Below are 17,912 nucleotides of genomic sequence, written 5' to 3'. Positions count from 1 at the left end.
AGTCAACGTCAAAACAGAAACAGACACGAAGAGTTACCAAGACGAGTTTCACGAGTTATATAATTCAGCTAAAGCTGGGGCTAAAAGTTAATTTTGTTGAAGTCCGTCTCTGCGCGCTGCTCTTCCGCCATATTTGTGTACATGTGGTTACCATGGCGACACTTCCAGGCACATGCGCATTGTTGTTGAGCAGCTGTCTTACTGCAGAGGTGGTCAGCTCGCCCGCTAACTGGTCAAGATAATTGCCAAAATCAATCAAAATAATTACATTTAATTTCTAATTAAATTATTTAAATTCGCTATTGTGTTTAGAGTTCAGTACAAGTACACAGCACCACATAAAATTACATAAATACAGTAATATACCACTTGGCTTAAAAAACAGCAAAAATATCAACTAGAGAAGAAGTATGAATAACAAGGACTTACTTTTCAGACTTTGCTTAAAAATTAGGCGACTTGAAGACAATGACATCTGGCTTTAGGGTTATCTATCTATCTATCTATCTATCTATCTATCTATCTATCTATCTATCTATCTATCTATCTATCTATCTATCTATCTATCTATCTATCTATCTATCTATCTATCTATCTATCTATCTATCTATCTATCTATCTCATGATTCTCTTTGATCGGTTCTTTGTTTTTGTCTTAATTATTATTTTTAACTCCTTCCAAAGTGTACTTGTGCTGCTGCCTGCCTTGGCCAGGACCCTGCTGAGTCAGAGACTCGCTCCTGGTGAATACATGTCCTTGCTGTCTTCAAATTTTGAACCATGAACTAAATCAGTAATTCAGAGATAATTGATGGCTCTGTTCTGAAAGTTACTGAATAAGATCATTGAATAAGTTGAATCTATTAATTGTCCTCTGCAGCACATTTAAGTTTACTCAATGATCTGTGGGATATGCATTCACCTCCTCACTCGAAGCGATAAAACTTAAAGTCAGGATTTCCAGATGTATATTTTTCAACCAGCTTTCTCAAGCTGAAACTGATCAATACACGGTGCACAGAGTGAATGATTAAAGATTAATGAATTTCATTGAATTAGAATCATTTTCATTAATAACTATTTCCTGATTTTCACATTGAACCATGAGCCAGATGACTTCCTGAGGCCAGATGCAACATGTTAATTACACAGTCACACCCACATACTGTGCTGTCACATGAGGTGTGTCTGTGTGGTATGTGTGCTTTTTTGCATGAAGCAGCCTAGAAAGAGTATCAGGCTTCCCTTGTACAATGAAGAGGTACAAACAAATACTGAAAAGGCTTATGTTAGGATGGTTTCAGCACATTGTGTCATGCAAAGTCTTGCTGAGCTTTATGCAAAAAGTCTGGTTGATGTAACAACCGATGCTTTTCAAACACATGGTTAAGCTTTTTTTGTTTAGGAGGCCAAGATTCCCAAAATCTAAACACCCAAAACAAAACCCTTGACTGTGCTGATCAGCTCATGCGGCGCTCAAGTGGGATCTCAAAGAGGCAATTGTTGAGCTCACTTCGTCGGGCCTCGTGGTTTGCCAGACAGAGCTGTGTTTTTTTCACGAGACTTGCCTCAGCGTGAGAGTTCATAGGACAGAACAAGCTGGCAGACATTGATAATAGAGAGGCACAAAGAGGGATCTGTCCAGGCCCTCATATATTACATGCTAACAATGTGCATCCAGTGCACAAACACTGTTTTCCTACTACGACTGCCTCATCCTAGCAGATTCGTGATGCTAACAAGAAAAGAAGTCCAAGACCCCTTTTATAATTCGCCAGTGTCCAGAAAGAGCGTTTTTGTGTTCACAAGAGATGGGCTAGGCATGCATGACAAGCAAAACCTGCTCACTTAGCTTTGATTTGTTGCTTTAGCACATATTTCTGTTTGAATCAACACTCAGCCAAACGCTGTGCTGGGATTTCTACTCAGGATTGGTGCTTTCAGCTGCTATCAGATTGGGTAAAGACCTTAGGTATTCCAGTAATGATGACTACACACATGGAGTGACGTGAAGTGTTGTTACTCCTAACATTAACTGTGCTGTGTATAAAGGTAGAGGGGCGAGGCAACAGTACACTTCAGACTCTAAATGGCAGGTCTGTGCTAGACGAAGGCAACACCCTAAATTAATCAAATCACACTCTTTGTGCCTAAACGCCACAGAACAACCACAACACCGAGAGAAGGCACATACAGAAAAGTCTCCATTTAACATTATCTTATCAAGTTTACAGTGGACCTTGTGCAAGTGCTTGTTTCCAGTTTATTGGTAGATTTCCACCCAAAGGTGTATCCAAAGGGAGCTGACTGAAAAGTCACAAGAGCAGCGTTGTACTTGTCAGACCGGTGTTGCAGTGGGTGTGGACTGAGAGCCTGATGGGTTGGAATTAACTGCGCACTGCGTGGGTCGGCTCAGAGGGGGACACAGATTGGATTATTCCCCACGCAGGACGCACAGGCAAGTGTTCATGCTTGTGATAGCTCCTATAATATAGTCGGCACTACTCTGGAGGAGAAAGAGGACTTTGGCCCGGCGCATGGTGATTTGTTCGGACTGAAACCACGATGGAGCAAAATGGCACAGCTGGGAAACATGGTGAGTTGGTGCGTGGTGACGCACAGCTTGCAGGCTTCGCTTTAATGCCTGTTTAATTCTAAGAGCTCACCTGCTGAAGTGTTTTCCACAGGGTGGAGTCGGGAATATTCAGCCTGATGTTAATGTGTGAAATAAGTATTGTTTGTGTGTGCGTGAGAGAGATATTATTTTAAAGGTATGTAATCAAAGAATAACCGAAAAGTGTTACAGAGCTACATTTGTTGATGTTTATATTTGTGATTTCTTCACAAAAATAAATGCCAACATGTACTTAATGCTGTTCACACAACACTGGATGCATGTTGCCTTCCCTTAAAGCAGACATGTCTTCTAGATATTTAGGTTTAGGACTTTGGTTTGGTTTGGTTTGGTGGCATGTCCCTTTTTCCACGACGATTCACGCTCCACACATTGGAGAATCCCACATGCACGCAGATGACATGTCTAACCACTCTGCTTATTTGGCTTTGGGGATGATGGGTGACTTGCAAAAACTTTTTGAAGGACAGGCGACACGTGCGGTGTGTGTTTTTAGCAACCTCGAAACACGCGGAAACATGTTCATAGAGATTCAGATCTGGACTGAAAACCAAAAAGTTTTCAGATACCAAAAATCACGGTTTCATTTTCATGCATCTCTACCATGCGATGGCGCTATTTCACAGCACAGCATGCAAACATTGTTATTCACTTTGTGAATAGAAGCTCGTGCATGCAGCCAAGTTCATACCAAAAAAAAGTGCGCATCAAGACAATTTAACCTGCATTTAAACGCATCATGTAGCATTTAATGTCATGCGCTTTTCTTTAAGCAATGAAATCATCCCAGGAGTGAGGCTCCTCGTTGCTGCCTAAGATTGTCAGTGTTTTTTATGTTTCCCACTGCGCCAATCAAAAGGTGTCCCAACCCACTGGCATTAAGATGTTTCAATATAAGATTTCAAGACTGAGGCTAAATCGCCACGAAGACTCGTTCTTCAGTCCTCTGAGGGCGCACAGACGGACAGCGCTGCAGGGAATACAACAGGGCAGTAGATAAACTTAGATCCGCCCCATGAGGAGGGGGGGCGACTACGTGGTGGCTGCTTCTCTTCCACACCGAGCACAGATTAAACAGCGGCTGGATATACTTATATATTCTACTTTTTTAAAAAGGAAAAGTTAGTCAACCATGTCTTGTTTACATAAACGTCCGAAGAGGACAAAATCCCAGGAGCAGGCTTTCCAGGAGCAGGTGAAAAAAGTTGCGCAGGAGAATGGAAAACGCCTAGGTGAGTCCCCCCCAAAAGGTGCAAAGGACGCGCGCAAGGGTTATTCCGCCACCACACAGCGCGCGCGCACACACGCACGCATGTATACACTTAATGTAATTCGCTGATCATATGTAACCTGCAGAGTGAGTCGCCTGGCTGGGAGGCAATATGCAGTTCACTAAAGAGGCTTGATCAAGGCTTCCTCCTCGCCTGGAGCGCTGGATTCTTTCTTTCTGCCGTGGTGACACCTCAGAGGAGGCTGAAGTAAATGACACGTCCGTCTCGTTCTTTTTAGAAATTGAGACCAACACAGGAAACCCTAAAAAGAGCTTGATGAGCCGAGGGGAAATCCGCTGTGGTGTGTCTTCTTGACATTTTGTGCCTCTTAACTTGTATGATGCATTAGTCATTTTGAAGGAGAGCACAGCAGAGCAACACAAAGCAAACTCTCCAGAGCAAACAGCACTCAGCTAGAGCTGCTGAGTTTGGCTGTTAAAGTCAATAGATGAAGGAAATTCAGCTTTTCATTTGGCATTCATAAATGGGACATTTGGAGCAGTTGTCCCTGTGAAAAGTTTCCTCAAATCTCAGTTATTTACTGGAAAAACACAAAGTATTATTCAGAGTCCAAAGACAGGTCTCAGACTCCCACTCAGGTTTTATGTGAACCCTTATCAAAATTCCCTCCAGCGATCACTCCCTGTTATTTAACCTTGATTCCTCTTGCCCTAGCTTGCCTCACAGGGTGTAGGCAGTATTACTGTGGGTTTAAGATCATTTCTTATCCAGCTTTGCATATGAAACTGATTACTCTGAAAAGACGGAAAAGAAACCTCACGAAAAATGCTCCAAATGCACCATATGACTCACTTTTTATGATTTGAGGAAGCGTTACGAATCACAGATGTGGTTGTTGTGTTTCCATAACATTAAGGCACCTCTTCTTCACGGCAAAGCAGACTACATGACAATCAAGGAGAAGCCGATGGAGTTAAGAAAGCCTGACTGAGCAGAGGCGGTGTCAGAGCTCTCGAGCTGCTTTGCCCCATCCTCCTCCCTGGCTGCAGAGAGGCCAGAAGCTCATAAACAGCCTCTGTGGGTCTGTGCTGGGATCCGGGGAAAAAAATGTCTGTAATGTTGTGGTCATGCCCACGACTCTGACACAGTCCCAGCTGAGTACAGTGGATGTACTACAGCTATCCTCAAATGCCCTGATTACTGAGAGGATATAAGTTAATACACATTTTTGACTCAACTCCTCCGTTAACAAGTATTTTAAGCTTGTGTGATGCAAAATGTGCATGCAGAGATGAGTCCCACCCGTGTGACAAACACCAGGATTACTTCACATCTGCACAGCCGGGAAACAAATAAACTAAACGTTGCTCTGCTAACATCTGTCTACGAACTTACAGTGGCTTAATGTCAGAAATGAATTGTGAATCATTCTTTCAGTGGAGGCCACACACCCTTCTCAGAAAGCCATTAATCAGCAGATTACTTCACCTGACAGATAAGCCACTGGCACGGATCATCGGTTGACAAATGCTGTGTGAAACAATGTGCTGTTGATGTTACACATCAGTCAGCTGACTGTGCTCACATCTGTCATCAAACTACAGGGTCTTTTTCAGACAAAATTAATAGTACAAAATATATAATATAATATATATAAGGAAAAGTAAGTCCACTTGGGTCGTTCAATTTTATGCAACTTTATTCTTCTTTTCCACTACGTCTCAGAGGAAAATACTGAGCTTTTACTCCACTATATTTGTCTGACATCTTTGTTTACAGCTTTGTTCCTTTATGGGTTGATAAAATTCTCCTACTTCTTAGATAAATAAACTATTTAAAAACTGGATGAGTTGTAAACGAAGTGTTGCCTTTTTAGAGATACGTGGTTGTCACACACATACGATGATGTTATAGAATATGATGCATTGCTCTAGATTAAAGTATAGTAGAATAGTACATAGTATAGAAATAGTATCTATAGCAGTAAAATGCAACAGACACATGAATGTAGCAGTGATATGAATCAAAAAACATCAGATATAAAAGGGATCATTTTAATGTGCAATAAGTACTTTTACTTCTCATACTATAAGTACATGTTGCTGATAATACATACATACTTAAGTGAGGTTTTGAATGCAGGACTTTGTCTTGTATTGAGTATTTTCATGGCGTGGTATTAGTATTTGAACTGAAGTAAAGGATCTAAATACTTCTTCCACCCCTGCTTAAAGGGCCACACCACTGATTTTACACGTTATGGCCAATTTAGTCTAGAATACTCTATGAAGAGATAATATTCACCTTATTTTAAACCTTTTCCCTCCCTTCTCTAAGTATAATTATTAAATTGTCAAAAAAAAGTTTGATTTAACTGAATGTAAAACAAGTCAAATGTCAGTCATTCCCAGCTGAGTGGCCTTGGAACGCTGAATATGGTAAAACAGGTATTATACCTGTGTTACCAAGTGGAGGCAGGGAGGGTTGAGCAGACAGATGCTGTTTGTTGCGTTATGGTAAATGTATGTCAAGCATTTCTGGAGCTCTGGAGGATATCTCAGCCTGCACTGCTGTGATTTTGTCTGTTCTTTTTGAAGCTTTATGGAAGTGAAATGCAAACTTTCAGGAGAATATGAAACCTGTTTATTCGAAACATACACTAACACTTATCTCTCCTTAATAACAATGTGATAATTTCCCTTGTTCATGCACCTAACATTACCGGTCATCTAGATTTGTGTGAGACCTCTCTCCAACCTCGCCACTCCTGCAGGTTTGGAGGGAGATGCGGATCTCCAGTTCCTGCTGGTCGGTGGGGATTTGGTCAAGATTCGCTCGAGCTCCTGGAAGAAGAACCGCTTCTTCAAACTGCAGGAAGACTGCAAAACATTCTGGCATGAATCCCACAAAACATTCAAGCGAAACCAGACCTGTGAGTGACATCTTCTTCTGGCTTACATGCGTGTGTTTGCATAATTCTGCTTTTGTGTGTGAGCAAAATAGGATTTCATTTACATAATTCACACACTGGGGGGAAGCTCTATTAAACTTCCCTCCCTCTGAGTTCTGCAAGTCATTTTATTTTACTTACCCGTACATCCTTCTTATTCTGTCAGCTCAGAGTCCTTTCAGATTTCAACAATAGAGCTTGTTGCTCTACAGCGCGCACACAAACACACCCTTCAAATCCCACTGGTGCTCCAGAATATGTGAGATGTGGTGGTGAAATGGAAACAACTCACACAGATACAGCAGCCAAAGACAGACTGGAAAATACCAGTGTGAATCCTGGCTGTTTGTCCGTGTGTGTGAGAGAGATTATTTTCCTCTGATTTCTGGTTCAGTGGTCCACTGTCAGGGTGTGAATGTATGTATGCGTCCTCTGGGCTTCTGGTAGCTCTGATTTATCTCCCATCCTGGCAGCGGCTGCTGCTACCAGGGCTGATAACCTCTGCCCTGAGCCTCACCCTTGAACAAACACTGAAAGGCAGAGCGGTGCGCCTTATATTCCCCATACAGACACAATAGATAACACACACAGAGGCGATATCAAGCAATGGCGTTGTGTGAACGGTCATGAGTCAAAGCCGTTTTTTAACACGACCAAACTCGCTTAGAGATGGGCCTTGTGTTCGCAGGCATTTCCTTGTTTACGGAAATAAGCCTGCGTGTTTTATTGCTTTCCTGTGGGCTTTAGCAAACCACAATTACCGATCAGCTCTAAAGTGCTTTGGCACAAGGTAAGAGAGCGTGGGAGGACAGCACGTATTGTTTTTAACCAGATTCATCTGCTGCCATAGGTTCAGTGTTATCAGTGGGTAGTCCTGTTATAAATGGTCATTCTGCTTGCCCACATTGATGTTCTGCATCTTGTGTCAACACTGATTGTTTATACATAAAACATTGTTTGCATGTCTGTCTGTGTGCTGGAACAGAGATCTCTCCTCTGTCGCTCTCGCTGAGGTTTTTCTCTAGTTTTTCCTCATCTGAATTGAGCATCTAAGTGAAGAGGCTGTTCATATAAAGGTCTTTAAGACGATCATGAGTCAGTGTGGTGTTCATGGCATGTTTTGGCTGCAGTACAACAGTACAAGTCCAAAATTAAAAGATTCCTGACTTAGATCAGTAAACATCATTGACACAGTTCAATGCGACGGACAGATTTTGGCCAGTGCAGAACTGAGATTTAAAGCCTGTAAATCATCCACACTCTGATCCAAAAAAAGCCCTCCACTCTGGATCCCTTCTCATTGGTCCCCGCAGACTGGAAAGCTCTGTTTGTTCCCACACTCACTGACTGTCATTCGCCTTGATAGCATCCACAGATACACACTGTCAGGGTCGTACGAGGTAGATGTCGGAGGCTTTACGTTCTCCATAAAGATAACACACACACATCCCATGAGACTCTTCCCTTGTATAACCATCGGTCTGATATTTGTCACACAGATAAAGGTGTTTGCAGACTTATCAGATCAGAATTTGACTAAACGATATTCACGTCAAAGGCTGACAGATAGGGTAAGTAGGTGGTTACTGTTTTGCGTGCCATTCCACAAAGTTTATTTTGTGTATAATATCTGTTAACTTCCCACTTCAACTCCAAGCTGAAGATTAACCTTCAGGTCAACTTTATTCATTCACTGATGTGGCTAACTAAGGCTCCCGCTCTCTGGGAAACAGCCTCTTCACTGCTAAATGTTGAGGTTTAGAAACAGCAGCATGAACTTTGTCTGGGCTGCCACAATAATCTCATTGTGTGAAATTTCATCTGGTATTTAAGCAATGCCAGTGTGACGCGGATGACAAGACTCGGACATTGTGGGTCGGCTCTCCAGATGGGATTCTCTGAAAATGATCCAAATTCACAACCCTAAACTCCTCTTCAGAGGCCTGTTTTGCTGGGGATAATGTGCATGTGCAGATTAAACAAACACTGCTCTTCTGGTGAGTGCCTCCAAGGTATTTTGTTCATCTAGCAGTCAGCTGAGAGTACACCATGAAACCTTTGGTGCATTTCGCCATGCCGCCCCCTCACTGTTGTGTTTTGCTGTTCGAGTAGCCTGACCTTTAGATTCATCCTGCCCTTAGATAGTCTCCAGTTCTCACAGGAACAATGGTTGCTCTTCATTTGACTCTCCAACTCTGGGATGCAAAGGGTAGAAACACTGATTGTAACCCAGCTACAACATATGGCCTCTTCGCTAAGCCTATGGTCTTTGCTGTTTTGTTACAAGGGGTACATGCTCTTCCGTACTTTAAGCTGCTCAACAACAGAACTGGCCCCCGATGTGTGGATAAAAACAGGCTGTATGTGCTGAGACCTTCAGTCTATTTGAGCGTCTGATACAACATGTTTTTTAGGGCTAGAAATGAGATCACAGTGTTTTATGTGTGCCAGTCCGTGAGGCAAGAAGATCAAGGGAGGCCAGATTGCATCAAACTATTGTTAAGTGCAGCAATCAGATCTCAGTGGAATGTGTTTGGGTTGTTCAGCGGACACCAACAAAATGTCTGAGAGATCATCTCTGAGGCTCAGACGGACTCAAACTTGGTAGCAACATGTGTGCTCAGCCTACTGTTGTTATGTAACATGTTTGGTAGGTGAGTGTTTGGTATTTAACTAACATTGCTGCTGGATTTGCACATAGGCAACTGTTTTCAAACATGTTTGCCACAGAAACATTATAAGGCGTTTGCCCAAAAACCAGTTGTTTCTGCATTAAGATAAACTGCTTTGGGGTCAAACCCAGACTGCTGCGCCATCCTCCAAACATCCAGTGTGCTTGTAGGCTGCTGCTGAAGAGTTATATGTTTTTATCTGTCGCCGTGTGCCTTGTGAGTGAAGGCCACAGAAGTCAGCTACCACACAGAAACAAAAGCCTTCCTGTAGATAAGGCTGAAAAACAGTTTCTGGCACTCTGACGTTCCCATCAGGATAAAAAGTCTGCAGCCCCAAGATACCGACTTGTCTAAGGAAGAGTTATCAAGTTTGCTTCGAGGAGTCAAATGTCACCACCAGCTGCTTCGTGGCTGTGCCCAAATATCACACTCAAAATTATATATGGATCTAACAGAGCCATTAACAGTAATTACCACTGCTGATGACAGGCGATCAATGGAAAAGCACTTAAAGCCTCAATGCAAAACACAGTCCAATGTAGAATTTACATTAAAAACATAGATTATCTTTTGCAACTGTGTCTCTTCTGTCTCTTCATTTTTTAAATAAATAAATGACAGTTCATTGCTAAAGATTGTTTCTCATAAACCTACATTTCATAATGCAAATATTTTATTATGTCATGCTGAAACTATATCAGATTGTGAGGACAGACAAAGGAGAACTTCATTTGATTTTGTCTGTAATCCAGACAGGGAGTTTCCACCTTTGTCTTATTAGTTTGCAAATCAAACTCAATTTAACTAGACGTTTAAATGATCTGAATTTTGTCTTTTTTGCAATTACAGCGCTGTTAGGACTTGCTCAGGCTTCTCTCTGTGTGAATTCTAGTGTTTGGAGAGCTGACGTCTGCAGACTCCAGTTATTATCAAAGCAACCGTTGGTGATGTCTCAAGGACCAGACTTCCTAACAAACCGCTTCCTCTCTCCAAACAGTCTCCATTGATGACATTGATTCAGTGCGCAAGGGCCGTCAGTCAGAGGGGCTCAACAAACACACCGAGCCCTCTGTTGAAGACCGATGCTTCTCCATCATCTTCAAGGGCCGCAAGAAAAATCTGGACCTGCTGGCAGCCAGTGGGGTGGAGGCGAAACAATGGGTCAATGGCATAGAGAAGATCATCAACAATATGCAAAACCTCAGCCGCCAGCAGAAGAGCGAGCAGTATCCTTGACAAAGTCTGCCTGGGAAATGTGCTTACAATACATGATTTGTTGTTTTCTTCTTTGTAAGTGCTTCAGTTGAGTTGTGTAGTTCCACAAAACACGTGCAAACCAGATCCTTACATCCAAATGCCAGCTGGATCATCAACTGCATGCGGAAAGCAGACAAGAATGAGGACAACAAGATGACCCTGAAGGAGCTGAAGCACTTCCTGCGACAGATCAACATCGAAGTGGACGACAGTTATGCAGAGGAAATTTTCAAGGTGAGAGATTTCATGAACGGTCCTTTGTATCCCACACATCTACATTTTAAGATCAGTGTATTATCCATAAACCTCACATCAAAAGTCTTTTTGTATGATTGGTCCATCATATCTCATGTTTCATAGAAATGCGACAAGTCCAATTCAGGCTCGTTGGAGGGCTCAGAGATCAAGCACTTCTACGACCTGCTGACACACCGAGAGGAGATAGATGTGATTTACGAGAATTACGCTCAAACAGACGGTCAAATGAGCGCCACAGACCTGCTCAACTTCCTGCTAAACGAGCAGAGGGACCAGGCGTCCATGGAGGACGCTCTCAAACTGATCGAAAAACACGAGGTGGACGGGACAGGTAGGGTTAACTCAAAAAAGTCATTCGTCTTTGGGGCTTTATACAATACCACAGAGAACAAACATGCATTAACATGTTTCATCATCATGTCTGTCCTCTGTCCACCAGCGAAGGAGAAGAATCGCATGACCAAAGATGGCTTCCTGATGTACCTGCACCAAGAGGAAGGCTCCATCCTCAACCCGGCTCATAAACACGTGTATCAGGACATGACGCAGCCTCTCAACCATTACTACATCTCCTCCTCCCACAACACATACCTGATGGAGGACCAACTCAAAGGACCCAGCAGCACAGAAGCCTACATAAAGTAACTATTTAAAGCAACATACTTTAGCAGCTTAACCCCATCATGCTAATAGTATTAGTTCTTCATAAAAGCAGCTTGACAGTGAAGTATTTTGCTCATATTCTCTCCCTCAAAGGAATTTTCTTCATGTTTAGCGCAAATGTTCATTGGACTGATCAGACTTTGGTGGTCAAAGGTCCCTGTGACCTTACAAAACACATTTTTTGGCCATAACTCAAGAATTCGCTTGCTAATTTTGTCTATATTTCACAAAAATGTCTGCTAGGTTAAAATGAAGCGAAGACATTTTATATCCAAAAGGTCAAAGGTCAACTTCACTGTGACATCATAGCATTCTGCAACAACACTCTGGCCATTATTCATCACCATAACTCGGGAACAGAAGGGGAGATTGTGACCATATTTTACATTTGGTCAGATCATGAATTGGTGACACTAATCTTGGGTGTCCACCTTTAAACTGTGCTGCTTAATGCTTTTTCCCTGAAAGTCTTCATTACATATATTATATGAATCTGGACAGATGTGGATGTAAACTGCAACACTGCAGATGTGTACAACCGCTAGGCCTTCAAACAGTTCTGGTAGGGATTCTTTAGGGTGCAGGAACCAAAACTGACACTAGTGTCCTCTGGTTGAAAATGCGTGGGAGTGACCCCAGTGGTATGCAGGTTTTCAAGAAGGCTGCTTTAACTTGCAGAGCCCTGATGAAGAGCTGTCGCTGTGTGGAGCTGGACTGTTGGGACGGTGCTAACGGCGAGCCCGTTATTTACCATGGCTACACGCTCACATCCAAAGTGCTCTTCAGAGATGTCATCAAAGCCATCAAAGAGTATGCCTTCAAAGTATGTGACATATATCACCCGTGGCACTGGATTTACCGTTTATTTTCCATTCCTGCTCTCATTCATACGATTCTGGAGAGGCTGAGCTTCACCTTCACTTTGTTTCTCCAGACGTCTGAGTACCCAGTGATCCTGTCCCTGGAGAACCACTGCAGCGTGGACCAACAGAAGATCATGGCCCATCACTTGATCTCCATCCTGGGCGATGCTTTGGTCACAAAGCCTCTGGGCAACACCATGCCGACCAACTTCCCCTCACCTGAGGTGTGTGGCCTCTAACCTGAGCTCACCGATTCATACCACGTCACATTCACAGTCTTTAGAGCTTTGCTGTAAATACCTTCCCACAGAAGATCGCACCTAAAAAATCTAAGTTCATGAACCGCTCTGCCAGATTTTTTTCACTTTCCTGTTTACTTTAACTTGGACTATTAGATTTGTCTGGGAAGGAAGCTGATGAGATTAAAGTTACACCCATCCCCATTATGTGAGCACCAAATGAACCACATAATCTAAACAGCATCAGTTTTAAACCTCCGCTCATCTTCTGTGTGTTGTCAATGTTGGTACACAAGAGTTTTGCACTTTATTAGCTTGTCTTAGTGAGCACTTTCAGGGCGGTTGTTTATTAACTAATAAGTCGTTACACGATCGGACGGTGAGGCCTGGTAGCGTGTGAGAGGGCACCTTGTTTGATAAGCGAGGTTGATGGCCAGTGGAATTTCATTTTTATGTGAGCAGAGGTTGGTATTTAGTGTTTGCACACAAGACGTGCAAGGAATGCGCACATTCATTTAAGACTAACACAAACTGGTTCCATGATTGCAGTTTCCACTGCCCACCTCTCAGACATGTCGGCCTCTCTTTAAAAAGCCTTTTGGCCTCAACCTGTGTGTCTTTCTTTGCTCTCTTTTCCATTTTCCTCCTTTTCCCTACATCTTTCCTCCTTAAACCTCATATCTTTGATAGTATGGACGCTCAGGGCTCCCTGATGAGCTGAAACATTTTCTCATTATTGGTAGAGACACGCAAAGAGGGAAGTACTAGCGTGTCAAAGCATCTTTCAGAGACATTCCTAAGCCCTTGTGGGCTGCCTGTTCAGATGTAGCACCCAGTGGATGAATGCCTGTGGCATTGTCAGCCTCAAATTAAATTATGATTATGTATTACACATTCCTTTCCTTTCCTTTCTGTCATTGGCTGTTGGGAGGGCGTGTTGAGCAGTCACCAATAACACGTGCTTTTTTGCTATTGAAAAGTAAGAATGTGCTTCCCTGCATTTAATGGCAAATTACTGCACAGTATATGTCCCGAGTTTTGTGTTTAAAAATTGCATAACAACACATAAAAAGACATTTTCTCTGTTTCTGAGCAGGAGCTGAAGGGCAAGTTCCTCATCAAGGGAAAGCGGTTGAACAAACTGGATGCTGCCTTCAGCAACGACAGCACCTTAGAGGAAGACACTGTGTCTGAGGAGGATGAGGCTTCAGAGTGTAAGGAGAATGGCCAAAAAGCCAAACCAAAGGTGTGTCAAGTGCTTATTATTATTATTTTCTTTTTTTTTGTCTTTCAATGAAGAGAATGAAACTGATCCACTATCCCATCTCCTTTTAGAAATCAAAGATCAAACTTGCCAAGCAGCTCTCAGACATCGTCATCTACTGCAAGAGTGTCCATTTTAACAGCTTTGAACACGCCAAGGACAACCAGGCCTTCTACGAGATGTCATCCTTCAAGGAGAGTAAAGCTTTCAGCCTGGCTGAGACTTCAGGTGAACATGGCCACCATGAACCTTACTGACAAGCATGATTATGGTTTCTCATGAGTGTTAAAGTGTGTTAAAGCATTGGTGTTTTGATGTGGTCTCGCAGGTACTGCCTACATCCATCACAACATGGACAAACTGAGTCGGATCTACCCAGCTGGCTCCAGAACTGACTCCTCCAACTACAACCCATTGCCCATGTGGAACGTTGGCTGCCAGATAGGTACACACCCATTACTACATGCAGACATACAGCTGTTATTGTTATATTAAGAGTAATGGTTTCACCCCCTTCTCTCTCGGCTTTGGTTTTTTTAGTGGCATTGAACTTCCAGACTCCCTCCAAGGAGATGCACCTAAACCAGGGTCAGTTTCTGCCAAATGGTGTCTGTGGCTACATCCTGAAACCGGAATTTCTGAGAAGCCTGTCCTCTCAGTTCGATCCCAACACACTAACCAAAGGGCCCTGGCTGAAGAGGAAGACCTTTCATGTCATGGTGAGGTTTACCTGAGGTCACACCTGAAAGAAGGACTTAGCTTTAGGTGCCCTGCAGAGTTTTCCTTTAAACAAACATCTCTTCACATGCACAAGCTTCCTGTGTGTCCCTGAGGCCTAACAACAGCATCATTTCCTGACTTTTTTGACTGGGCAGGCCCAAGTGGGGCAATAATATATATCTACTTTAAGTGCTAACATTACAGTATCTTACATTCCTGTGTTTATAATGTTTGTTTGAATGATAAATAGTCTGACCAATCACAACACAAGAGAGTAGCAGCATACAAATATAGAGCTTCCAGGAGGATTTTTGGGGATCTATTGGCAGAAATGTAATGTAATATTCACAGTCATGTTTTCATTAGTGTACAATTACCTGAAAAGAAGTATTCATTGTGTTTTTGTTACCTTAGAATGAGCCCTTTATATCTACAGGGGGATCTATGCATGGAGTCCACCTACACTGTTTACATCCATGTTTTCAAGCTAGCAGTTTTCTTGCATTTATAAGTGCTGTAGACTTAATTTTTTTTGTTCAGTATATGGATTGCTACATGTTTGCTTGTTTTCATATCTCAATACAAAAGGTCATCTCAGCTCAGCAGTTACCTAAAATCAACAAGGACAAACACAAATCCATTGTTGACCCTCTGGTGAGAGTGGAGGTCTACGGTGTCCCGGCAGACAACGCCAGCAAGGAGACACACTACATTGAAAACAATGGTGAGCATAACACTCATAAACCCACATGATGTGGACGTCTTTCTCTCAGAGCAAACATCAAACACTTTGGCAGAAAAATAAGATTATATATATAGTATTTTTGTGAGTTGCGTCAGCTTAACAACAATCCGTCCCGGCAGGGTTCAACCCAATGTGGAATGAGAGATTCCAGTTTGACGTCCACGTCCCAGAGCTGGCCGTGGTGCGATTTGTGGTGGAGGACTATGACTCAACGTCCCAGAATGATCTCATCGGGCAGTACTGTCTACCGCTCACCAGTGTACAGAACGGTAAGAAAGTGGACCTGAAGAAACAATTCTTCAAGCCCCGCTGAGACAGGAGAACCTCCTACCCCGTTGGCATTGCACTCGAGCCTGTCCCAGTGGCATTGCTGACCAAAATATGTTGTTTGGAAATTTGTCCAAAGAAGGAATTCCTGTCATAAAGTGTCTCAGATGAACCAGGAGTTGAACCCAAAAAGGCAGAGCTGGTGCAAAATTGTATTTATTTCAGTGACAAGCAACATAAATACTTAATGGGTGGTGAGATACGTGAGGGTCAAAGCCAAAGTAAAAAGTCCAAAAAATGAGGAGTTAAGCAAGGTCCAGTGCAAAACAAAGCAAAAGTCCAAAATGACAGAAAGCACAAGGAAAACACTGGAATGCACATGCATGAGGTAAGACGGCAATCTGTTGAAGATAGACAGGAAAAACACTGTGAGGACGGAGGCCTGTTGTGGCACAGGTGAAAACAAACGAGGGACAGGTGACACAAATCAATCACAAGGGCGGGAACACACAGGAAGTAAATCAAAAGATGACACATGAGGTAAACTTTCACCATAAGACAGGAAATAACAAAACTGACTCGAAACCGTGACGATTCCTGCACGGTGAAAAGGTGCAAAGCCTCAGAATGAATGTTATAGTCTTCAGATATTGTCTCAATACTTATATTCTTCAAAATGCAATTTTGAGCAGAAACGTTATTGCACAATAAAAATGTGTCCTCCACTTATTTATTTGCCCTTCTAATGTACAAAACCTCTGACTATTTCACCATAGAAGAGCTGCTGACAACTGTATGTAAATCATATGACTTCAGTTTTTGTCCCATCTGCTGCCATATTTTGCTGACAGAGCTAAAAGTCTCTTCCTCTTCTCCAGGATATCGCCACATCCCGCTGCTCACCAAGAGAGGAGACGTCATCTGCTCCGCCGGACTGTTTGTGCACGTCATGCTCATCGACGCCGAGTAGGCCTGTGTTAGGAAAACCTTCACCCCAGCAGCAACGCTCTTTGACAACGCTAAAGGAATTTGTCCAGTTTTAAAGCTAAATACTATAACTCTGATCGACTGTTTCCACAGATTTTTCATGGAAAAAAACTCTGTTGTCTGCAGAGCTGCAGCTGCTGACTCACTGTTGTCTGTGTGACACTTTCCTGTTATTGTTTAACTTTAGCTTTTTTAATAAGAGGTTTGGTGGAGAGCTCGGGTATGGTAACAAGGGAAGAGTGAGAGAAAATATGACTGGCAGAGCAGGCTTGGAAATAACTTGAAGGAAGCCATTATGTGTGCCATATCAGAAGGTGATTGGAAGAGTAAGGTGAAGATAAATAGGCTTGTAATTTCTGAGCAGTATTGTAATTTTCAGTTTCTTGTGGCTTTATATTCCATTCAGTGCCATAGAAATCATGCTCATACAATGAATTTATCAGGCAACAGAACAAGCACTCAACTGTTTTACTGTTATATGACTTTTCTAACTAGAACAAGTCTCGATTTACATTTCTTTATTTTTCAATATTAACACCATAATGATGTCGGTCACTGGAGTCTGATATCAAGGGCAAATGTTTTGTGTCTGTGTGCATGTGTTCAGGTGGCCGTTCATTTTTTAAAACAGACTTAAAATGCTTTATAACTTCCTTTTGACTATTGATGTGATAAGCACATCAAGGAATTAACTGTATCATATATGAACCTGTTCTAAACATGATGAACCATAATTCACTTTATCAAATATTTCATCATCCGATGTACTGCAGCAGTTTTTCTGTGACAAACTCATGACTGTCAGTGCGTTCAGTATGTGCTGTCGGATATCTACATTTGCACTAGCTTTCAAATAAAACCAGCAGAGTCACAGATTGAAGGTTTTGTATGTTTATTCATAATAAGAGTGATTCATCCAGAGCGAATGACAATGATATATGCGAAAACTCAATCATCAGCATAAAACATTGACAAATATAGATAAATATAAAGCATAACAATCAATAAAAATCTTCAAGTGTCAGTCATGTCTCAAAATTAGATCACAATCATGTTGATATTCAATCACAATAACTTAGTTGATGATATATTCAGCAGAAATCAAGGCCAACCAATCTGGTCTGGTCAATATGCTGCTAAGGTTGTTTTACAAGTAAGAC

At 42.3% G+C, this 17,912-nt stretch overlaps 1 protein-coding gene across 2 annotated transcripts; it reads left to right on the top strand.

Moving 5' to 3' along the window:
• The first annotated feature begins 2,347 nt into the window (after positions 1-2,347).
• On the top strand, positions 2,348-17,630 carry plcd1a (phospholipase C, delta 1a). Of its 2 annotated transcripts, none has more exons than XM_070985560.1 (15): positions 2,348-2,596; positions 6,641-6,799; positions 10,487-10,715; positions 10,851-10,980; positions 11,107-11,335; positions 11,444-11,645; positions 12,346-12,490; positions 12,602-12,754; positions 13,866-14,015; positions 14,105-14,261; positions 14,362-14,478; positions 14,574-14,752; positions 15,342-15,477; positions 15,618-15,767; positions 16,644-17,630. In XM_070985560.1, the coding sequence occupies exons 1-15, from the start codon at positions 2,566-2,568 to the stop codon at positions 16,733-16,735; spliced, it is 2,259 nt and encodes a 752-aa protein (XP_070841661.1). In that variant the 5' UTR covers positions 2,348-2,565; the 3' UTR covers positions 16,736-17,630. The 2 variants fall into 2 exon arrangements, with proteins under 2 accessions (XP_070841661.1, XP_070841660.1); XM_070985559.1 differs by lacking the exon at positions 2,348-2,596 and adding an exon at positions 3,610-3,867.
• The last annotated feature ends 282 nt before the right edge of the window (positions 17,631-17,912 follow it).

The sequence above is a fragment of the Chaetodon trifascialis genome, chromosome 18, assembly GCF_039877785.1.
Source record: "Chaetodon trifascialis isolate fChaTrf1 chromosome 18, fChaTrf1.hap1, whole genome shotgun sequence".
Taxonomy (NCBI): domain Eukaryota; kingdom Metazoa; phylum Chordata; class Actinopteri; order Chaetodontiformes; family Chaetodontidae; genus Chaetodon; species Chaetodon trifascialis.
Note: the sequence above shows the minus strand (reverse complement) of the source record. Positions and strands in the feature narration are given on the sequence as shown.